At 38.9% G+C, this 25,071-nt stretch overlaps 1 protein-coding gene across 2 annotated transcripts in view; it reads left to right on the top strand.

The window, feature by feature from the left end:
• LOC142138600 (ultra-long-chain fatty acid omega-hydroxylase-like) overlaps positions 1 to 16,666 on the top strand; it is a 32,118-nt gene extending 15,452 nt beyond the window's left edge. Inside the window, exons 3-13 of one of the 2 annotated variants that reach the window (XM_075195392.1) lie at positions 1,483 to 1,627; positions 3,811 to 3,864; positions 7,075 to 7,202; positions 8,752 to 8,873; positions 9,147 to 9,414; positions 9,784 to 9,850; positions 11,166 to 11,295; positions 11,768 to 11,901; positions 13,264 to 13,328; positions 13,415 to 13,497; positions 15,064 to 16,666. In XM_075195392.1, coding sequence (XP_075051493.1) covers positions 1,483 to 1,627; positions 3,811 to 3,864; positions 7,075 to 7,202; positions 8,752 to 8,873; positions 9,147 to 9,414; positions 9,784 to 9,850; positions 11,166 to 11,295; positions 11,768 to 11,901; positions 13,264 to 13,328; positions 13,415 to 13,497; positions 15,064 to 15,235 — 1,368 coding nt within the window. In that variant the 3' untranslated portion in view covers positions 15,236 to 16,666. The remainder of the gene's footprint in view (positions 1 to 1,482; positions 1,628 to 3,810; positions 3,865 to 7,074; positions 7,203 to 8,751; positions 8,874 to 9,146; positions 9,415 to 9,783; positions 9,851 to 11,165; positions 11,296 to 11,767; positions 11,902 to 13,263; positions 13,329 to 13,414; positions 13,498 to 15,063) is intronic. The other variant, XM_075195393.1, reaches the window with a different exon arrangement.
• Positions 16,667 to 25,071: the final 8,405 nt, after the last annotated feature.

Here is a 25,071-nt window from a genome sequence, read left to right as displayed (position 1 = left end):
AGACGAGTGCTCAATTGCTAAGAGTCATTGATGAAGAGGAAGACAAGCAGGCTTGTCTGTACCAAAGAGGTACCCCGCAAATGTGTGCAACAAAGACTTTTGCATTTTTATCTACAGTAGAAATGGCAGATCTGTTGCTGGCTATAGCAGTGTGCTGGGGGAAAAAATGTTGTGTGTATGTTCCTTGAAGGATAACCCCACCCTTTCAAGCACCTGTTATGGCCTATAAATTGATTTGAGCAGCTTCCACTTTTGTATTTGAGAGGCATGTTGGTGTCAGTAGCTGAGAGGGGGTACTGGCACTGAATTGCTGTTTGGAGGCCTCTGGGGTACCTCTTTGGTAAGTTGGCTCTCAATTTAAAAACACATATGTATGGCCCAAATATATGGGACTCTCATTGTTTAGAGTAGGACCATCCTATTAGCAAAAGCGCCTTGGCGTGGCGGATGGCTTAAACATACATTTGCAAATGTGTGCAACAAAGACTTTTGCATTTTTATCTACAGTAGAAATGGCAGATCTGTTGCTGGCTATAGCAGTGTGCTGGGGGAAAAAATGACATTTGTGTAACAGTCTGGAGGTGTGAAGAGTTAACCCTTTGGAGGACTTGTTATCCTGTGGCCTTATGTGCCAGTGTGGGACAGTATGTTGGGGTCCTATTGCCTGTATTCAATAGGTGGGGACAAACCTGAAGTGTATAGAGGTGTGAGAGTGTGGTGTGGGGGCGATTCAGTAGGTCTATAACCTGTGTGATGGGTAGAGAGAGACTGCGGGCTGGATCCTGTGTGACCTCATACCGAAAACACCCCAAAGTCACGGCAGCTGGTAGCGTGTTCATGACAGTATCAATAAACAATATAACAGGCACTTAGCAGTACTGACGGTAATACTATTGAAAAGTGAATACTTTAATGGCAGCTAATGTTGGTTAAGGTGTTTTTGACTCTTGGGTTAACAAAAAATCTGAAAAATCTAATGTTTGAAAATGGTTGAGTTAGCATGTTTTTTAAATGTTTTCTCTATACTTCAAATAATTTTACTGATTTCACTATCCTTGAAAAAAATATACTGGTAATTTATCTATATAATTATACTAGTAATTTATCTAAACAATGTTTTGGGGCTACAGACCTTGTACAGGTATGAGATCTATTATCCACAATGCTTCAAACATAGAGTGTTCCGCATATGATATGTTTCTGTAATTTGGAGCATAATGCTATAATCAATTAGTTTTAAGAATGGCCACTGCCTTTCTCCTCTTTGCCCCTGCATTCAGCGCTTCCTTACATTGTTTAGAACTGCTCCTTAGAGTGACTATAGGAGAAGACATTCTCACCAAGAAGTACCAACTAATTCATTTTTTTTGTGTGTGTTTTTTAAAACTTTGTGTGTAATGGGCTTCTGGATAAGAGATCTCATGCCTGCACATGCTTTTTCTTGGGTGTCAACTATCTGACTGTAACTTCCCATCGCTCTAGATCAGGAATACAGAAGAAGGATTACTGGTTGTGAACGAACTGGTCAAGAATAACGTCTATGCCTGCTCCTGGTGGTTTAGTCTTTATTATCCTATCATAAGACTTTTCCATCCTAGTAGCATTAAACCTGTGCTTCAGGCTCCAGGTAGTTTATCTTTTTTCAAGTTTCTGCATTTATCTTCTTAGAACGTATGTGCATTGTCTTTCTATGTTGATAAAAGCAGTAGTTATTCCTACACTAAAAACCATATTGGCCAGGAATGACCCCCACACGCACATACATATAAAGATAAAGTGTTTCATCTTAGACTAAGTCATATTCATGATGCTATGGACTCAATAGTGCTTTGCATCTGACTACAACATGTATTTCTATAGACCAGTTCTAACACCTGCTGGCTGTCACAGTTAAACATGTGCTATTAACTAAGGCAAATGTATCCCCAGAATAGTCTCAGTCTTTCTCTCTGTTTCTCTCGCATTACTTTTGAGCTTACTTCAATGCACAGATTTTTCACAAATTAATTTGTTGAGATTTTGGCTTGGATTTGTAATGATAACCTCAGTCTTACCTAACATATAGCACTCTGCACATTACTCTTTATTCAGTCTCACCACAACTGTAAATATTGTCTAGATTGTGTTCTGCTTGTATATAAAAGTGCTACAATTGAAACGAGAGCCATGAGTGCCAGTGCACCTAACCACCCTCCTCCGCTTATGAAACTTGAACATGGAAACAACATGCTTCATTTTATCCCTTTTAGTTATATTATGCTCAGTAATCATTTATTATTCTTTAGCACAAAAGATTGGCGGTAGCTTCATCTGAATTGGTTTCTGCTGTCTTGCTTTTTTTGTTGTTTCAAATTGTCTTTATACGAAAAAAGACTTGCTTTTTATGTCGTTTTTGCTTTTATTTTGTAATAAATTAATCAGAATGCATGATGTATTAATTTTAATTGGTCACACTCATTCCACCAATATTGTGCGCACCAACATAGAATGTAGAGCTCCCATCTGCTGTGGTCTACATCTTTATTACCTACCTTGACATCCTTCTTTTTTATATGGTATCATTGACTGTATTCCTTTTTAATTGCTCTTATATATTGCCTATAGCAGCTCCAAAATACCCAGCCTGCTATACCTTCAATACCCAGCAACTCTCCTACCAAATTTGCAACTCCCCACTTTAATACTCCAAAATATCTCCACTATACTCCATGTCATTCCTTCCACACATGTATGATCTAAAATGTCCTTCCTACCGCTATCACCGTTTTCTCCTCTTTGGTGAATATCACAGCAGAATATAGGAAAATCTTGCAATAAATGGGGCATACAGCAGTGAGCATTATAAATGGATGAACACTATAGAGATCCACTGAAGCTGACCGCTTTTACAAAGCTGCAATGTTACCTCTGTACAGCTGGACAGTAATATTAAATATTAATATGCTATTGGAAAAGAAACAAATTGCCCTCAGCAATTTGCCCAAACTTGTGTATAAAAAGAATGGTGTTTGCATGGTTCTGTTTTGTTTTTAAACTTTTTTACTTTAGCATAAGCTTAGGGAAACCTCTAACACTCAACTGCTTTGGAACTAAATCATGTTGGGACTTGTGGCTTCATGGCAGCATTAAAGCCACAGGTGGCATAAGCCTACCTGTAGGTGGCATTCCCATCTGACGCCAAAGAGGTCAGATAGGGCCCTCAGCACTAAGCTGAGACCCATTGCCTAATCCTCCCCAATTTTGCATCATTGAGGGTGGAATCTCAGCACTAGGCTGTGTACTGTTAGATTGCCCTGCACTCAACCACCTCCAAGAGGGATGCGAAATGCCGCCAGTATAGGCTGAAGGTAATCGTGTCCATCTTGTCCCTTACTACTCGGGAGTGAGAGGTTGTGGGAGGATAGGACCAACCACAGTAGACAAAGGAATGGGGGCTATTAGTTAACTGATCACCAGCATAAAACTACACCTGGATCCCATACGCGCACACGCACACACACACACACACACACACACACACACGTGCAAGGGGTTATTTGATATTGCCCCACACTAATGTAGGTGGAGATAGAAAGAGACAGACTCTGGCAGGGATGTAATTTTAGTAAACCATCCCCTAGAACGAATCAGTTTTTTCTTTTACTGACCCACCTCCACATACTTTCACATCTATCTGTCTTTCTATCCACACGGACTTTTATTAATATTTGGACACAAATGTTTGTCCTATATACATTATGAATGGAATTCTTTTAAATATAGTTATGCAATGAACACTTTCAGAATTCTTACAATTATCATCTTTTCCAGCTGCCATTGCATCTAAAGATGAATTATTCTATGGCTTTCTAAAACCCTGGTTGGGTAAGTTATTTTTCGTATTTATAATTCTGATTTTTGCACTGTACTTCTGAAAATGATTTCTTCCCCGGATTACATTTTCTTTAAATCATTAACTATTTGAAACTGCCACATTATAAATTGTTTGTTGCTTGTTATGTTTAAAATACCAACTTTGGCTGAAGAACATATCCATATCTCATCCAATATTCATTGTTTATATTGGTATGTAAGAGTTGAAACAGTTAAACAAATAAATAGATCTGCGATTATGGTAATATACTAAAATGAAGTAGCATGGTATTGTCCATTTTCACGATTAGCCCTCTGGACTATATGTGACCCGCACTGGACCACACAGTAGCAGGATCCATCAGCAAGAAGTCACAATCTTGTGAATCATTCGACATTTTCACAAACTTTACAAATTTGAAAGGGTTAATTTTCATCCAAGTAGGAGAGGTAAAGTATAATCACACGAGTCCTTATGTGCCCTTGGTCTTTTATTGAACTTGGGGATTCCCAGAGAGCCTATTAACTGGTGTATGTATTCTTCTTTATAGAAAATAATGAACATGGAGGTTAGTAAGTCAATAGTTGTTGATTTAAGACACATTTATTTTTGTAATATATACCACCTGCTAGGTATCATTCTCATTTTCTACACACTATAGAAGAATATCTATTCAGTGTGGTTTAATGATGTGGCTCTGAATGCTTCACTCTAGGCTAGGGTTGAATCTTGATTACTAAACACCTAAATCCCTAACATACTTAAGGCCCTACTTTTATATAAAAACAAAACAAAAAAAACCATATAGTAATATAGTCTTATGCATTTGGTGAACTTGGATTGAACACTCTTCCTCAAATGCTCCAACTTTCCATCATTGACCCACTTTTCCCCAATAGTTAACAGTAAAGATTAAATGTTAATGTGTTAGCTATACGTTTTATTGAGTATAATAGTTTATTTAGCTTCATGACTTTTATTTTTCAACTTCCATATATTTAACCTTAGTGTTGCAAATGCTAGTATCTGTGTTTTAAAGCATGTACAATGCACACAAAATGCTGTGGATATATGTACTTGTTTCATGTGGATGCATTTAAAACTCCAATCAAACTGCTTTTTAAACATGAATCTTAGAAAACGGAAAGTTGTTATCTTGTTCAAAATAAACACATTCGGAGACTCTTATATAAAAGCTTTCTAATGGCATCCCCTTCGCAATGCACTAGTATTCAGATGAATGTGAGTTGTGATGCATTAGTGAAACTGAAATGAAACAAGAGGCATTCAAAATAGTGCAGCACAACCCAAGTTAAACACACTTGAAAACACATATGTGTGTGGTCTCATTTGGTGCAATGCTTTTATTTTCACTTCTGGTTAAGTGCACATCCGCATGTCAAATCGTAATCTTTTTTTGTTTATTTTTTTCATTCACTTTATTTCTAAAGTTTTCAGGTTTTTTGGTTAAAAAAAGCAGCGGTACAATATTCATTGTGCAATGAATACATTAAAGCCACGGACATACTATCCAAATATCACAATCAGGAAGTAGAAAACATGTACGCAATGGAAGTGTCAAAAACGAACCGCTGTGGGAAGGGTGGAAGGGGGTTTTCAAGGAAATGTGTTGGGGAGGGGGAGAGGTGGGGCAATAGGAATGAGCCATATTCTGGATGAACCAGGCAGAGAGGTATCATGGTACGCGGACCAAGGATCCTAAGCTTTGTGGAAGTGTGAGGCCACTTTATTATTCTGGAGGCTGATGAGATATTCCATCTTAGAAACAAACCAGATGCAGTATATAACCTCCTGGCAACAGGGGGATTGCAATACCCCCCCCTCCCCCCTGCCATTTGGCTGGCCGGAAATGTGTTAAGATGAGATTGTCAATGGATTTGTCTAGATGGGGAATGGGAGCGTGTAAGAGGAGGGTGTTGAACGTCGATTATGGAGTAAGCCCATTGACGTCTGTTGTGAAAAATCCGATTTCCTTCCAAAAGGACACAAGATCTGAGCAGGACCACCAAATGTCCAAAAGTGTCTGAAGATTTTTTGTTTTTGTTTTTTGGGATGAGATTGAGGGGATGGATAATGCATATTTAGAGGGCATTCCCTGTTTAGCAGAGGGACTACAGGACCCCTACAGAAATCTTGTTGCATTTAACCAGGTGGTGAATAAACCATGGCCTAGACTTTCACAGGGACTCTATTTGCTCCTTTCAGAGATAAGTTATAGAGGAAAGTGCTTTTCTACAACCTATGTAATAAAAACATTAAAACGCTGAAAACCCAACGTGTATTAAAGACAGTCTTGATGTCCCCTTACTTGCATGATTCATTAAGACCTAAAGGAGCATAAACCAAGCAGTATTTTATGAAAAAAAGGGCATGTTTTAGTTAATAATTTTGATGTGACGTTTTACTGCTTACACTGGGCCTGATTCATTAAGTCAAACGTAAATTCCAATACGTGCCGTATTTTGCGTAAAACTGCTCTGCGCAGGACCAGAACTGGACCATATACCAGTAAACACAGCAACATCCAATTTTTTTTTAATGTTCTGTCATTAATAAAAATTGACCGGATTCATTAAGGAAAGTTAAGCAAAAAATTTAGTATGTTTTCATACTCACGTTTTCTGGGCAAAACCTTGTTGCAATGCATGGAGTGCAAATTAGTTTATTACTTTGCACATAAGGAAAATACTGTCCATATTTTCATGTAACACACAAATACTTGATAGCTTATTTGTACACTGAAATTTAAAGTTGATCTAGGGCATGCCTTACTCCAAATATAAATCTGCCATCACATTTTAAATTTACCTCCCTCTCCAATGCAAAATGGTTTTGCCTTACTTACTTAGTTACTTTTGCTTAACTTTCCTTAATGAATTAGGCCCCATGGGCCTGATTCATTAAGGAAATTATTCATTTTCTTTAAGTTTTCTCTTACTTTTTACTTACGTTTTAATAACGTATACTATTTCACTCAAGACTTGGGGGCAACTGAGTGAGCATGTTAGCGCTCTATTAGAAATTGGGACTGCTATAGATGAAGACTATACAACATAAGTCTATGTCCTGCATATATATTCCTCTGTGCTAACCACAAATAAGCAAAGCAAATGTTTGAGGTTATAGCCATTATAAATATAAACCCAGCATTGCATTTTACATTTCGCTTGTTTGATAATATAATAATCTTCTTCCTTTAGGAGACGGACTTTTGCTCAGCCGGGGAGAGAAATGGAGCCAGCACCGTCGTCTCTTAACACCCGCGTTTCATTTTGATATTTTAAAACATTATGTAAAGATCTTCAATCAGAGCACAGATATAATGCATGTGAGTTCCAGCTGTACAAGACATCTACAATATAGCATCTTCCTATCTTAAAAAACCCTAGATTCTCTGCTATGTGTCCAAGCTTGTCCTTTGCCATGATATAGGTCTTTACGAGACAATAATGGGCTCGTCTACCTTTCTTTTTCCTTTTTATTTTCTTTAGCCCCAATATTATTAAGGCCACTCTTTTTTAGTGTGTTTTTAGTAGGATTAAAAGCAGATATCGGGGCATATTTATGAAAGCACGGTAGTGCACTATCGTGCACTTACCGTGAAATTAAGCTCCCTGGGTGTCCTCCGGATATTTATTAAAGGTGCATCGCAGCAGATATCGTGGATATCTACTGCTTTGCACTCCTCTTCGTTTTTGGGAGCAGTCACCATTCTACAGTATGGTGACTGCTCCCAGCTCAAATCTAACAAGTTCCGAAAAAACATTTTTTTCGGAAACTTGCCTGAAGCTGGCGTACATTATCATAATTGAAGAAATCCAATGCTGTTAGCTCTGCTCCGAAGAGCAGAGTTGGACAGCGCATGTGTGGAGGGATCACATGATCCCTCCCTGTCACTCACAGCTCTCTCTCTGCAACGATAGTTGCAGAGACAGAGCGGGGATCTTTGTGCGCATGTCCAGTTCTTGGAACTGCACGTGCGCAATTGAAGAATGAAAAGAACAAGGAGAAGATCCGGAGACAGCGCTTCCGAAGAGGAAGGTAAGTATGATTTTTTACATCACAGAAACAGCAGTTTTTCGGAACTGCTGTTTCTGTGCAGGGTTGTACATAAATGTGAGAAATAGTTCAATCCTTATCATTGCGATAAGGATTGAAAACTACTTTTCACTTTATGTGAATATTGATAAATGTGCCCCATTGTGAGTTATAAGTAAGTAAAGTGGCCACTAGACTAAACTCTGACTAAACTGCCTCACTGAAGGTGAATATTTTTTAGCTATCTATTGTATAAGAATATTATCTAGTGCACATTTTTGTGTCACAGAATCTTATGGTAAGTCAAATCTAACCTGACACCATGATTTAACATTATTATAACAAGAATGATCTAGAGTGTTCTTGCTATTTGTTCAAGACTATTATAAGTGCTTTTCCCCAGCCTTGCTGGCATTTCCTGCCGAGTGCCAGTGGCTTCAGCATTCAAATGTGTAGTAGGAGGAAATTTCGGCTGTAATCTAGTAGTGTAACTGTACCATGTATGTGACTGGAAAAGGTCATGACAACAGTTAATTTCTGTTTTTTTTTAATGTACAGTCATCTGGACATAGCCTTATTTGATGTACTAAAGACACCAAGGGGTAAATGTATCAAGCTGAGAGTTTTCCGGCGGGTATGATTCTAGCTAACATTTATTTAGTACATTCTAAAAAACGATAGCTAGAATCTGATTGGTTGCTATAGGCAACAACTCCACTTTTCAAACTCGCTGGAAAACTCTCAGCTTGATACATTTACCTCCAGGTCTACAGTATCGTCTGATGTAGCGATAACAAGTTTACTTTATACTCTACCATAATTGCTGAATATTTCCACAGGCTAAATGGCGCAGGTTGTCTGGAGAAGGCCGAGTTTCTCTGGATATGTTCGAACACATCAGTCTAATGACCTTGGACACACTTTTGAAATGCACATTCAGCTACGACAGTGACTGCCAAGAGTATGTCATTTTCTCTTACAAAGTGTCTTTAAAATGAATTGTTTTTGTCAAGTTTTGGGTACAGTACTTTCAGATGGAGTCATTGATATTGAGGTAAAGATATCTATATAGCAATGTCATGATGAAGAATGTACATAATAAATAATGAAATAGATGTAAAATAATTATTAATATTACTTATTTTATGTCCACTCAAGTAATGCTTTGTCTCAAGGCTAAATGCATGGGCCCTCTGTAAATAATGTTTTTCTTTTCTTGCATTACTCAATACAGAAAGTCAAGTGATTATATTGCTGCTATTTATGAGCTCAGCTCCTTGGTGGTGCAACGTGAGCACTTCCTTCCCCATCACTTTGATTTCATCTACCGACTTTCCTCCAATGGAAGGAAATTCCAGCGAGCATGCGAGATCGTGCACAAGTTCACTGCAGGGGTGGTGCAACAGCGGAAGAAGGCTCTGCAAGAGAAGGGAACCGAGAACTGGATCAAGTCCAAGCAAGGGAAGACACAAGATTTCATTGATATTCTATTATTGTCAAAGGTCAGGAGGAACTAATTGTTATTTTCCAGAAATATCAGTTTTATTAATCACCACTGTATAGAGAGAGGTGTCTGACCAGGTAGAGTGCCTGCACTATTTATATATATATATATATATATAATTATTAAAACTAATATTCATAACGGCAATCAGACGGGGGAACCTGAAACCCACAAATAAGTAAGTGCAAGGTTGAGCTGGATGAATGTACAAAAACAAAAATGCAATGTCATATAATGCAATATGCATAATATATTATTGTATAAGAATCTTACTACATGATGTGGTTCAATGCATATGTGCCTACATGGTGCACTGTTATTGAAATACTGAATTGTCTTTGCTTTAACACTTCATTTCTTGACACAGGATGAAGATGGAAACCAATTGTCTGATGAAGAGATGAGAGATGAAGTTGACACATTTATGTTTGAAGGTGTGTTTAGTATAAGATTTATTAGTGTGTATAGTTTTACATATTGACTATTATTTACAACTACTATCTAATAGAAGTCAAGAATATCAGTGATGAATATATGTATATGTAGAAAACTCTACAAATGCTGGCCCTAGCTACGGAAAAAATATGGGAAGAATGGCAGTGGGCTGTGGGAAGAAGGCTTGCAAAGCATTGGCCAGATATGTTCTGTAGCAATCCAGAGGTCGGACAAGGGCAAATGTGTCATGATGCTAATAGCAAGTTAAGATCAATAGCAAATATCCTAAGGCCACAAGTTAAAATGCCATTGATATACAACAGGGAAGATGTGATTCTTACCTATCATAAGATGCAGTAGTCCAAGTGGAGGTGTATGGTGGTATGTCATACCTCCACTTCTCCTACTGCTTTCATTGTAAAACTGTCAAACTCCATTTACTTACATTCCCATTATATTTTTCATGCCGCCACTTTTAAATTTCCACTTTGACCACTGATAAGATGCATTTAAAAGTGAATTATATTCTATGTGTTTCTTGATATCTCAGGCAAACACAATAGATAGGACTACGTGGTCTAGTGATATTCGCCTCACTAAATAGTAGGAACAGCTATAGAAATGAACCCCTCATTGTTGTCTGAACTTGAGAAGACACTATTGTTTTCTTATTTAGATTTGGCAAGATGTAAAGGATGCAAAATTTTTACTAATTTCTGCTGGTAATACGACATATTGCAAACTCAATGAATCTCTTAGTCCCCTTACCATTGGTGTTGCATTTGTGAAAAAAACTGGCAATCTGCATATGGAAATACATATAAATGCTATGCATTTGATATGCAGTTTATATGTGGTCAATATGCATTTGACAACTTCAAATTTGTAACAGGTTGAGAACAAAAGCGTTATGGAGCTTTTCCCAATCATTTCTATGGACATTTATTTCAAAGGGCCTTGCAGTGTGTGCCACATGTAGAAATCCCATTGAAATGAATTGGAGAGATCTAATACTAAATAAAATCTCTTAAAGAATCCAGGAGTGTACCTACTCCTCAAATTCCTCAATCAGCCCCAGCACGTAATGGTCTAGACAGCCTAGATTGGTTCCCCTTTAAAAAAGAAAGACCATGGGCATGGGTCTCCGTTCTGAACATGCACAGGGGCAGATGTGGTGAAACCCCACTTGGTCACTTTCAACCCCTTCAACAGTGTTACGCCATAGAAGCCAATCCTAGTGCAGAGCTGGAGCCTCTTTGGCAAGCGCAAAAAGACAGTGATTCCCCTCTACTATTACTGTTTTGTCACACTTAGGACATGACACCACAGCCAGTGGGCTCTCCTGGATTTTGTATAACTTGGCTCGTCACCCTGAATACCAAGGGAAATGCAGAGAGGAGATCAGAGAGTTATTCAAGGGGGAGGATGCAAAATACTTGGAATGGTGAGTACCTTACATCACTATGCAAACAAATTTAAGAAATGTATTGTATTGTTTTTCTTAAATGCGAAAATGGTTCTGGATGACTAAATCTGTTAGTTATTCAAAAGTTGTTTGTTGCATACTTTCACATTTCTTATAAAATCTGCCCCACACTGTCATTGACTGTATTATTAAATAAACAATGATTTAGTGGCAATAATCTGTATAGTGAGAGCACAACATGTAAATTATTATATACAGAACAGTACTGTGCACTTTGCACTGTGGCAGCTCTCTGTGAAAACTGATTAGACATGCACATGCACACACTCTCACACACACTGTGACTGTCCTAGAAAGCATACATACTCGGTCTGATGGTTCGAAGGAAACACTAGCAATGATAAATTCTCTTTGACTGACAGATTTTTTGACTGACAGATACATCAAAAGGTTGTTCACCAAAAATTGTGTCACTTATTCTGCTTTCTAGGGATGACTTGTCTCAGCTCCCATTTACCACCATGTGTATCAAGGAGAGCCTGCGGCTGCACCCCCCTGTAACAGCAGTGGCCAGGCGCTGTACTGCGGATATCACTTTGCATGATGGGAAGGTCATTCCTAAAGGTATGATCGGACCTTTTAATTGTAGTCTCCACCTTTGAACAACACTTTCAAAAGAGTATGCGTGTGTGTGTGTGTCAAATAAAAAAATCAATAGTAATGTATGCATTTCTTTATTTTTACTTGTTAACGGTATATACTTATTTATGCTAAAATGTACAGCAGAAGAGTGATAGTGAAAAATATATAGTTTGTGAGCACATTATTCAGTTTGCTTTTTTTGTATTGCAAGTTATAATCATAAGGCGGTATTACAGCTCTATGATCTTTTATATAGTCACCGAGCTCCAGTGACAAAATAAGGTACAAAAAGCCACAGGGCTTGAAAATGGTTTGAGCACTTCCAATAATGACATCTTGGAAATTCAGCCAACTACAACAGTTGTGTGTCTGTATGCAGAGCAGGAGAAAGGAAGTGGATGTCTGTCCAGGCACAGCAACACAAATATACAAATTGTGTCAGAAGCACTGGTCCTAGATTCCTGTGATATGTATTTTAATCCACTAGAGAGTTTGTTTAGGTACGTGGGAATAGTTTCCCTGTGTAGGTTTCACAGCAGACTAATTAGGAGTTGCACCTGTGTGTGTTGCCTATAAAATGCTGCAGCTCTGATCACTCTGCCTCTCACTGTCTGGGGAAGAGGTCAGATGACTCTTGATGGAAACTACCACTTTGTAAGTACCATTGTTTGGTTTAAGTGAGGGACACTAGGCCCCTCACTCTAGAGAGAGAATACCTCTGTGTTAGTTAGTAGCCAGATGGTTAGGATTTTGTTTATATTTTGTTCTATTTGCAAGTTGATGAATAAAACTAGCTGAGGCTATTGAACCTGAAACACTGGATTTGTGTGATTTATCTGGCTGAAGTGCAACCAACCACTCCAGAGGACGGCATCCCCAATACGATCTTGTCACAAATTATACTTGCTTATACTTGCAGCTGCATCATGGATAGTTTCACTTATATGTACAATAGTTGATACATGAGGTACATCAACAAAGTGAATAAAGTCATGTATATTCCCTGATACATCAGGCAAGCACAATATACTGTATATATCTAGGGATCTTAGGAAAACCATTATCTTCACACTGTCTGCTCTTCTTTTGTTCATATTCCACATTACCACACTTACAAACAATTTAGAATTGACATATGTTTAAATGTCATAGTGTACTACAACATATGCATATGATGTTTTCCTTTTTTGCAGACCGTTGGAACAGTTTTGCCAGTTAATCAGTATTTAATGTTAATGTTTAATATAAGGTTTACGTTTTGGATAAAAAGTCATTTGACTTTAAAAGTAATCATTGTCCAACGTATTAGATATATGTCAATATCTTTCTCTTTCATTTTCCAAGGAAACACCTGTCTGATAAGTATTTATGGCACCCACCACAATCCTGCAGTTTGGCCAAATCCTGAGGTACAAAACATTATAATGTTTCCTGTGCCTTGAACCAACTTTCAAAAACTTTTACCAGTCCTTACCCATGAGTTCTGTTTTTCTAGGTCTATGATCCATATCGATTTGATCCAGACAACATGCAGGAGAGGTCTTCTCATGCATTTGTGCCTTTCTCAGCTGGACCCAGGTAAGGACGTCGCACAATCTGAGAAGATGACGTCTGCAGCATGTTTTCTCATAACTTTTTCTGTCCTTTTTGTTTCTAATGTCCCTTTTCTTATATATCCAGCAAGTTAACTTCTCAATAACAAGTTTTATAAAGTTACAACCTCCTTGCCTTTGCCTATATTTTTTAAAATTGTTATTAAACTGTACTGAGGTTGATATTAAATGTAACAAAGCATACTATTACAATGTAAACGTGGTGAAAAGTGAAGATTCTGTTTGTTTCCCATTTCTTGTATTACTTAGAAATTGAAAGTGTTATATAATAACCACTTTTCAGTTTTCTTAATTAACATGTTCTTGGCACCAGGAGAGCTGCTCAACAATTACAGATTTATTTTGGCACAAAAGAAAACAAAATAACACATCACATTTTTTTGCATTCCTTGTCTTATAGTTTAGTAACTTTTATTCAGTGTAAATTAAACTACAGACAGTTTCCCTCAGATTTAATGAATTCATTTTACAGAGAAAATATGTTATACCTAATAACACATATTTGTGTAGGTGTACTTTACACAATGTTTAAAGCAGCTATAGAGCTCAAAAACAAGGCTATAGATTTATATTTCAATATACCTTACTTTTTTTCCACCAAGATGCAGACCACCCATGTTGTATTTGTGTGATGTAAATATTAAAATACGATGTCTTTAAGGGGAGTGGTACGACAGCACTGGACACATTGCCAAGTTAACAGTCCAGAATTATGACACAAAACAGGCAAATAAGTGATAATTTTATCATATCCTGTACAGAGAGAAAATATAGTTACACCCCCCCCCCCCCCCACCACTACCACACATGTACCATCTGCAAATGGACAGTACATTGTTGAGTGTATAATGCCTTTACCCTGTGATTTAGTCATACCTACATGAGTCAAACTGGACTCGCATGCATCCTATTATTGACAGCTTTAATACATTTATAGAAACAATCCCTAGGTGGTCTGCATCTTGGTGGTCCTCCCAGCACACATTAAGTTGCATGCCTGCTTTTACACACTCAGGTGATGCCTCTGCAAACCAGAAGTGCAAACTCTCTTCCGCATCTCCAGTACTTTATATATTTATATGTACTTTATTGTACTTTAGATGCAACATACTCTAGTGACACTTTTTTTGTTTTCTTTTTTACTTTCACTTTCCAGCTCCCTTAAGCGTTGTGGATGTGATTTCACTGCACTGCAAAGCTTAAAGGAACAGGAACAAGGTAAAAAAGAAGGGGGAAAAAACACCTCTACAGTATGACTTCCATTCTTGGGGGAAGGGGGGTGTTTGCCCAGATGGCTCCCTCTGCCTTTGCTGGCACCCAGAGCACCTGCTTCACTTGCTCCACCACTGGGAAAACCATCATATTTTTATCACTCAGCTGATCTGATGAGCTTGCAAGAAATGAAGAAGAAATGCATATGCTCTGTCTCCATGTAAATGTATACATAAACACAATTTCAGCAGGATTCAAAGATTCTGGTTCTAACTTGGGATTCAGTCTCTACTAATTAATATCTCTTTTAAACCCACAGGAATTGTATTGGACAAAACTTTGCTATGGCTGAGTTAAAGGTGGTACTGGCTCTCACTCTTCTTAAATTCAAAGTGAGCTTGGATGAAAGCAAGAACGTGCGCAGGAAGCCTGAGCTAATCTTAAGAGCAGAGGGTGGTCTGTGGCTGCAGGTGGAGCCACTAAAACTTTAACTTTCATCAGAACATGGGACATTTTATATTCAATAGAAATTCCCATAGTAAAAACAACTTTTGCAATACAATTGTATGTAAACAATGTAACAAAATGAAAGGGACTATAAAATCAAAATTGTTCTTTGCCTAAAGTGGCAACGACAGTGGAAGCATTAATTTTGTGAACTAATTTAATACTAGTGAGACTACTGCCCAGTGATGGGCAACCTGATACACTTCAGTGGCTGCTAGGGCCCTCTAACCTTCAAAAGGGCTGCACATTCCCCTTAATCTTAGTAATAAACTAAAACAATACATTTAATCAAAGAAATAGACATATATCTGTAATTGCATAGCAGCAGGTATTTAAAACAAATGCTTCAAGCTATGACAAACAAATCTGCCAATAAAGCAGGAAGGACCAGGGCCCGCATGTGAGGGCTCGGAGGGCCACATGCAGACACAGGGCCACCTGTTGTCCATCACTGCTGTATCCTATGCATTCACTAGGAGCCTGTACCTCATCAATATCAGGCCCCATGACTATTAGTCGGGCAGTGGCTAGTGATGTCACCGGTTCAGCCCATAAGATGATTAGCTCCACAGGGTAATTTACTCTCTCAATATGCTTCTTGTATATGAAATAAATCATTTCCCTCTGGATAGGCTCTGTTATATTTTCTATCTTTTCTGGACCTGGGCACGTCTGTTGATGTAATACCTCTAGAGGATCATCAAATCTTGGTAACATTGACATTATTAATTTTGAAGACGAGAACTAGATTATAGAGAAGAACAAACAAGCAATGGATTCTATAATGAATGGTGAGCTCTGCGAGAAGACATGCTAACACATTTAGAGAAACTAGATAAAGTCCTATTACAATGCTGTTTTTCATATGTTAATTCATTTATATTTTTTATTAATACAAAGGTAAAATAATGCAATATGAGGATAGAGTCCCTTTAGTTGTCACATTAAATTATTTTCATTAATCTGTAATGTCCAAAAATGATTCCTTAAAGAAAAGAATGTAAAGAAGATGAAATGGGGAGGGCGTTGCAAATAAAATCTGTGTTGGCACTGATTATAATTACTTTCATAGCGAACTGTATCAAACTACAAGGGAGAGTTTACATACTCTTGTTATACCATATGAATTTTTCTGACAGTCAATATACATTCTATATAGAAATGTATTATTTTGAGAATCAACTAAAATGTAATTAATTTGCTATGTTTCTTAGTGGAACAAAGTAAATTAAACTCTCATTATTTGTCTAATTCGGTGTCTAGTACCTGTAAGCTTGACATTGCCTCATGTTAATAAATTTATAAAACCAAGTTTGTTAATGGTAACATAAGACTTCATTGTCAGTTAACAAATGTTACGATTGTTTCTATATCAACAGTTTATAATTATAAAAATATTTTTACATTAGAAATGATCAATTATTTCAGCTGATTTGTCACTGAATATCTAACATTTCATGTTCTGCTTACTTAAGTTTACATGTTTCTAGATAACCAAACAGATTCTGAAATATAGTTGTCTTCTTCACCAATAGTAGTGGGGACAAATGTCAGATTTACTTTTACATGTAATTCAGCACCATGACTACTGATGAACATAACAGCAGCAATACACCATAGCACCCTTACACACTTTACTGCAGATATTGTTATTATCTTTTATTTATGAAGTGCTGACATTACGCAGTACTGTAAATTGAAGAGATCTTGACATAAACAAATTACATACAATGACATCAAACAGAAGGTAAAGATGACTTATCCCAAATGATCTTAAAATATGGGAGATGTAGAAAATTATTAGACCAACAATATAAATTGGTGAGGATTCATGATCACAAGAAAACAGTACAAGTACAGTTCTATATGTGACTCTCATCTTGTAATGAAATATTGGGGCTGATGCAGAGTAGGATGTACAGCCAGGATCTGACTGGCCTGCCAGAGAGCCGGGATATGCCCTGGTAGGTGCTATAATTGAACTGCATTTTCTATTCCTATTGTAGTATACACTATTGGTTTAATTTAAGCTGCACCGTGTTCACACATAGAGAAATTAGATGCAAGCAGGTAGACCATGTATTTCAGGGAGATCTAGAAATTTTGGATACCAGTGATGCCGATCTGGGTATGGTCATGAAGAGATTAGAGAAAACCCTGCTGAAGGAAATCTGCATTTGGTGGGAGGTAGTGACCCTAGAAAAATATGTTTTTTTTTCCCTTAATAATCTCATTTTGAAAGAAAATGAAATACAAACACTCTGCATGTTAATTGCCCCTTTTAGAGATTTAGAGGATTACAAATGGAAAACAATATAGAAGTTAAAATCATAAAGAATTCAAAAGAAATCATGAAAAGAAAAAGAAGGAAATGCCATAGAGATAGAATCAATGTTCAAGAAGATATAACATCCTCTAGACAAGATCCTGAAACAAATAAATATGGTAAATACAAGCCAAATTCTGAATTTAGAAGGGATGGAACCAATATTCATCAATACATCAAAAGGAAAGCAGTAGGGTATTTACACCAGAATAGGTCAAGTGACTACAATATAAAACATCGATTTACTAATCGGGACCAGGGAATCCTAAGACCACATCAGATGCACGAAGATAAAAATTACAACACTCATCCTTGGAGAAGAGTGGTTAGGAATAATAGAAGGTATGAAAAAATCCGAAGAGAACCAGATGAATTTACATTACCCCTCAGAAAAAGGTTTGATGCTTTAAGATATCAGAGGGATGAACTTCATTCCACAGAGGATTCATCATCTTTTTTAGAGAAAAGAGAACGATATTGGCGGAGGCCATAACTGAGGATCAGCCTTTAACTACAGGCCATAAGAAAATTAGATGTGGGAATAGAGGCGGAGACCCCATTCATAGAAAAATATATCAGAATAAGAAGAAAACTGATCATAAGAATTTGGGAAACAAAGATATCAATTTAGAACCACAAAGCGTAGAATAGTCAGTTTTCAATCTAAGCTCTAGAGCAGTGGTTCCCAAACTGTCTCAGTTCAAGGCACCCTTAGGGTCACCCTCTTTGCCATCTCAAACACTGAGTCCCCCTCTTTGCCATCTCACACACTGAGTCCCTCTCTTTGCCATCTCACACACTGAGTCCCCCTCTTTGCCATCTCACACACTGAGTCCCCCTCTTTGCCATCTCACACACTGAGTCCCCCTCTTTGCCATCACACACTGAGTCCCCCTCTATTCCAGTGTCTCTCTCCTTGTGTCCCCCTCTTTGCCAGCGTCTCTCTCCCTGTGTCCCCCTCTTGCCAGCGTCTCTCTCCCTGTGTCCCCCACTTTGCCAGCGTCCCTTTCCCTGTGTCCCCCTCTTTGCCAGCGTCCCTCTCCATGTGTCCCCCTCTTTGCCAGCATCTCTCTCCCTGTGTCCCCATCTTTGCCAGCGTCTCTCTCCCTGTGTCCCCCTCTTTGCCAGCGTCTCTCCCTGTGTCCCCCTCTTTGCCAGCATCTCTCTCCGTGTCCCCCTCTTTGCCAGCGTCTCTCTCCCTGTGTCCCCCTCTTTGCCAGCGTCTCTCTCCCTGCGTCCCCCTCTTTGCGAGCGTCTCTCTCTGTGCCCCTCTTTGCCAGCATCTCTCTCCCTCTCTGTGCCCCCTCTTTGCCAGCATCTCTCTCCCTCTCTGTGCCCCCTCTTTGCCAGCGTCTCTCTCCCTCTCTGTGCCCCCTCTTTGCCAGCATCTGTCTCCCTCTCTGTGCCCCCCTCTTTGCCAGCGTCTCTCTCTCCCTCTCTGTGCCCCCTCTTTGCCAGCGTCTCTCTCCCTCTCTGTGCCCCCTCTTTACCAGCGTCTCTCTCCCTCTCTGTGCCCCCTCTTTGCCAGCGTCTCTCTCCCTCTCTGTGCCCCCCTCTTTGCCAGCATCTCTCTCCCTCTCTGTGCCCCCTCTTTGCCAGCGTCTCTCTCCCTCTCTGTGGCCCCCTCTTTGCCAGCGTCCCTCTCTGTTCCTTTACTTACCTTCATCCTCATTTTCTGCTTTTCTGTAGTCTTCTCCCTGTTGCTCCTGCTCCTCACTGACACTCCCGACAGTCTGTAAGAACAGTGAGGAGGATCCGGCGCTGGATAGGTAAGTTCTTCTCTTTTTTTTTCCTTTTCTTTTTCTTCTGAGGGCGATCGCGGCACCCCTGTGACAGCGCCGCGGCACTCCAGGGAGCCGCGGCGCACACTTTGGGAACCGCTGCTCTAGAGTATTATCAGAGGAGGAAGACTCAGTTTTAAGAAAAGGCTTAAAATTTCCATCCACCAATCGCATCAATCATTTCAATACCTATATTGATGTGCAAATATTCATCAGAAAGATAACTTTAAAAAAATTCTTCTTGAATAAGGATGGTAATACTGAAATTAAGGCCATACAGGATGGATTTTATAGTAAGTTTAAAAACAAATCCCATTTTTATCCCAGCTATGTGAAAGGAAATTGTATAGATACCTTTAATAAATTAGTGGTTGAAGAACTAAATGGAATCAATACCAATCACCCAATAGCACATAATCTAACTCGAGGGGAAAGAAAAGCACTTGCAGGAAGATAATAATATCACCATTAAACCTGCGGATAAGGGGGGAGGTGTAGTCATCATGGATTCAGATAAATATGAAGCAGAAATTATCAGACAACTTAAAGAGGGTAATACTTATAAAAAGCTTAAATGTGACCCCACAGATAACATCATAAAGGACCTGGATACACTATATAGGAAGTATAAAGAAACAGGAATATTGACGGAACAAGTGGTGGAATACCTACGGGTATCCAATCCCACAGTATCGGTCATATATATTCTACCAAAAATACATAAGAATCTCTCCAACCCCCCAGGTCGACCTATCATAGCTTGGACCAGGAGTATCACCATAAACCTCTCAGAATTCATTGATTATCATTTGCAATCAATACCGAAAGGGAAAAAAATCCTTTTTGAAAGATACGGGAGATTTTTTGCAGAAAATATCCTCAGTTGTATGGCAATCAGATTACATTCTAGTGACAGCGGATGATAGTTCTCTGTATACCATCATTAAACATGATTTAGGTGTCAAAGCAACCACTCATTTTCTCAGAGATACTTAATATTCAGAAGAATTTACAACATTTTTCATTGAAGGCATTACATTCATCCTCACTTATAATTATTTTAGATTTAAGGGTCAATACTATCTACAACAAGTTGGTACTGCCATGGGAACCAGGTTCGCCCCTAGCTATGCTTACTTGTTCATGGCCTACTGGGAAGAACTAAGGGTGTGGCAGGGTCATGATTTTGGAGCGAACCTGGTTCTATGGTATCGTTTCATAGAAGATATATTCTCTATATGGCAGGGAAATAAAAATGATCTGGCCAATTTTTGTTCCCATCTCAATTACAATGAATTCAACATTCATCTCGTTTTTGATTCCAGTGAAGTATCTGTTAATTTTCTTGATATTGCAGTATATGTTAAGGACCATTCAATGCACACCAAAACCTATAGAAAACCTATGAATATAAATAGTTATATCCAGTTTAATAGCAACCATCATCAAAATTGGTTGAAGGGAATTCCTTTGGTTCAGATGAAAAGGATCAAGAGGAATTGCACAGAACAGGAAGTATTAGGAAATCAGATTCAAGAGATGAAGAAATATTTTGTAGAGAAGGGTTATAATAGGTTACATCTGGAGCGAGCAGAGGAAGAATTAAGTAATATTAATGGAGATACTCTCCTCATACCTGGTACATCTGAGAAGGTACCATGTGATAAAAAAATTTGAGTGGGCCTTTGTAATACAATTTAATACAGATGACAAAAGGATGGAAAATGTTTTTTATAAATATTGTAAATTATTGGGAAAAGATGAGATTATTGGTCCGGTTTACCTGAAAAACCTGTGTTTATCTATAAGAAACCACCTATTTTGAAAGACAAATTGGTTAGGAGTATGGTACTTGAAAATATCAGTAGACCTATTAGAACCAAAGGTTTTCATTGATGATGGTTTATGTATGGCGTGTAGGATATGTTCGTCAAATGAAAGTAAAACTAGTGAATTTACAGTCAAGGGAAAAACAAAATTGAACAATTTATTACATGCCATACCAATTATGTGGTCTATATCGTAGAGTGTGATTGTGGCCTAATGTATATCGGATGCACATCATGCCCGCTGAAAGTCCACATCAAAGAACACATAACAAACAATAAGAAAGGTCTCAATACCCACTCTCTGTCACTCCATTTTAAAAATGTTCATGCTTGTAATGTTAAACACATAAAAAAAAATTGGGCTATTCAAAGAATAGACTATCAGTGGCACAACAGGGATATGGATGTTAGACTAGCTAAGGCAGATATGAAATGGATTTATGTATTGAACACTATTATTGCAGGGGGTTTAAACTCTGACTTTGAGCTTAAATGGTTTCTTTAATTTAATTGTTAGGTTGATTTAATTCCATGTCAATATTATGATGTATATTCCTTGTGTTCTGTGAGTCTGAGACTCATTTACAGGATTCTGGAAGATATATATGGAGAATGACACCATGAGATCGTAATTTTCATCATCTCCGATGAAAGAACGCAAGATGTTTCATAAAACATTTATCTATATGTTGAATTTTATTTGTATATACATTTTTATGTACTGTTCTATATGGAAATGTCATGTTTAGTATAATGTTATCAGATTGGGGATAAGCCAATTATGTAATGCATGTTAGTTGAATGAGGACGGATCTAAACGTCATTTTGAATTCTACTCCACAACCAAGCCTTGATATGAAAAATAAACAGCTTTATTCCAACACGCAATCTCGGCGTTAGATCAGAAGGGTATTAAGAGGCAAGGGGGGATAATGAACAAGTATTAGTCTGCCTTGAAAAAGACTCCAGGGGGATTAGAAATGCGTTGACTAACAGATTCAGAACACCCCTGCCCTTGGCTGGACATGCTCCTAGGAGGAAGAATACCTCATTCCATCTTTGGGTTCTGCAGCCCTTTCTCACAGCTATTTTAGTCCGGACTTCTGGTAGGGTATATCCACCCTGATTTATGGGTTTTTAAGAATATGTATGTCTCTCTTTGTTTACAAATGTTTTAATTAAAAATGGTAATGTACTTGAGAGTATTCCTTTATCTTTGTTATGGTATTGATGTGAGTGGACACTGACCAGAAAATTTATGCGGAGGATAAAGTATGGTATCTAAACATTGCCAGTATGAAAGAAGAAATTTTGTAAGCATATAGAGTGAAAGGAAGATGGTGGTACGAAACACATGACTATCATCCTTTTTCACCGCTGGATTTTGAAAGTCTATCAATTTTGGAATATTTCTGGGACTTTACTTTATGTTGGAAGACAGAATATATTGAACGTATTGCCCTATATCATTGCATTTTATATTTTACATGTGAACTGTTCTATTTGTGGGAGTACAAGAGAAGATTTCCTTCAATCTCCATGTGCACGACCTTGAGCGCTTAATGTACGTATAATTTTACATAATATTCTATTTTCTGGATTGAGTGGATATATACGTGCTGGGCAGATCGGGAGGAGCGTTATAATTGAACTGCATTTTCTATTCCAAGTCAATAGGAAGGTAAGTAAAGGAACGGAGACAAGGCCACAGAGTGATGAAGCGGCGGGGGGGGGGGGGTACAGAAAGCTACAGAGTGATAAAGTGGGGGGCGGGCAGAAAGCCACAATGCGATGAAGAGCCGGGGGACAAAGCCACAGAGTGATGAAGAGGGAGGGGACAGAAATCCACAGAGTGATGAAGAGGGGAGGGAGACAGAAAGCCAAAGGGTGTTGAAGATAGGGGGACAGAAAGCCACTGAGTGATGAAGGAGGGGGAGAAAGCCACAGAGTGATGAAGAAGACAGAGGGGACAGAAAGCCACAGAGTGATGAAGGAGAGGGGAGGAGGCATAGAGTAATGAAGAAGAGGGGGGAAGGTACAGAGTGATGAAGAAGAAGGGGGGGCACAGAGTGATGAAGAAGAGGGGGGCACACAGTGATGAAGAGGGGGGCAGAAAGCCACAGGGTGATGAAGGGGGGGGGGCAGAAAGCTACAGAGTGATGAAGATGAGGGGGGAGGAATGCACAGAGTGATGAAGACGAGGGGACGCAGAAAGAGTGATGAATAAGAGAGGGCAGAAAGACACAGTGATGAAGAAGAAGGTGCAGCATTGCACAGTATGATGAAGGGGGGGCAGGTGAAGGGGGGAAAAGCAGCATGGAGGCTGCAGTGTGATAATAAGGGGGCACAGCGTAGTGATCATAAGGGGGCACAGCGTGGTGATGATTAAAGAGCACAGTAATGTGTGTGTGATGGCACAGGGGGCTTGTGACAATGTAATGTGTGTGGTGGCACATGGAGCTTGTTGCAATGTAGTGTGTGTGTCATGGCACAGGGGGCTTGTGGCAATGTAGTGTGTGTGATGGCACAGTGGACTTGTGGCAATGTGGTGTGTGTGTCATGGCACAGTGGGGCTGTGGCAATGTAGTGTGTGTGTCATGGCACAGGGGGCTTGTGGCAATTTAGTGTGTGTGTGATGGCACAGGGAGCTTGTGGCGATGTAATGTGTGTGTGGTAGGAGGTGGCTAATGTGTGCTATTTTGTTTGTGGGGTGATGGTGGGGCAATTTAATTTTATAGTAGGGATTATTCATGTAAGATGGGGTGGTTTGGGGGCTATTAATTGAATGTGGGGCTGAGCTTGAGGAGCATGAGGTCTATTTATTAAATGTGAATATGAATTATTTATTGGCAGTGACGGTTGCGGGAAATAGATATATTTATTATATGTAAATGCTATTAATCTATTGCTGGGGCTGTTTTAAGGGAGGTAAATAGGTGTATTTATTAAATGGGAATACTATTACTTTAATATTGGGGCTGGAAGGTCCTAAGTATTAATCATGGGCCCTATTGATTTAACGCCGGGCCTTGTTGGGATTTTCTAAATGTACCCATTTTTCCCCCCAAATAGGGCCTTCAACATTCCAGGATCCAGACAAGCTGGAACTAAAAAACCAGCAGCCACAGGTGGTGAAAGTGACAAGAACAGGTAGGACAGTCTGTCAAATGTTCTGATTCTAGTAGGACAATCGCAATTTTTTGTGACTGTTCTGCCCAGTTTAAGGGGCAGGTCAAGACTGTATACTCTTTATATACACACTGCATTCTTTATATACTACACTATGGTGCTGGCTGTCGTTCATGGGCTGACCACTCCCCCTCTAGTGTCTGGTCTCGTCTATATGATGGCTGGCCACACCCCCTCTGGTGGGCCCCTAGCATTGCAGTTCTCCGGTGGGCCCTTGATGCCCCAGTCCGACACTGTGTACAGCAGTTGTGTAGTTTATCTTGTTTGAAAGTGTGCACACACATATGCGATAATGAATTATGGCACTTATTGTTGCCTGCTCCTGGAGAAGCCAGACAAGGGCAAGGGAGATGCATTCTAAAGTTGACTGAGTACAGTAAGGGCGTGTTTCTGCAGACCTACAGCAACAGACATAGACGTCTGTTAGGAGGCCTTTTGCACGTGCTATAGAGCAGGTGCAATTACTCGCTGATGATGACTTATCTTAAATCAGACTCATATGCTGTTGATACATAGGCGGAGGCATCTCCAGATATGTACTTGTCTGCATATGGGTGGAAAAATGCTATTTTTCCATGCTTTTTTTTTAAGAATAATTTACTCTCATTTTGCGACCAACTCTGTATCAGCCCCTTTGTTTGTAGCAATAAATTAATATCTTACCGCTTTAACTTCACATAGGCTGTTTACATTGA

Source organism: Mixophyes fleayi, chromosome 2 (assembly GCF_038048845.1).
Source record: "Mixophyes fleayi isolate aMixFle1 chromosome 2, aMixFle1.hap1, whole genome shotgun sequence".
In the NCBI taxonomy this organism is placed as follows: Eukaryota; Metazoa; Chordata; class Amphibia; order Anura; family Limnodynastidae; genus Mixophyes; species Mixophyes fleayi.
This window is presented reverse-complemented; position numbering and strand designations above follow the sequence as displayed.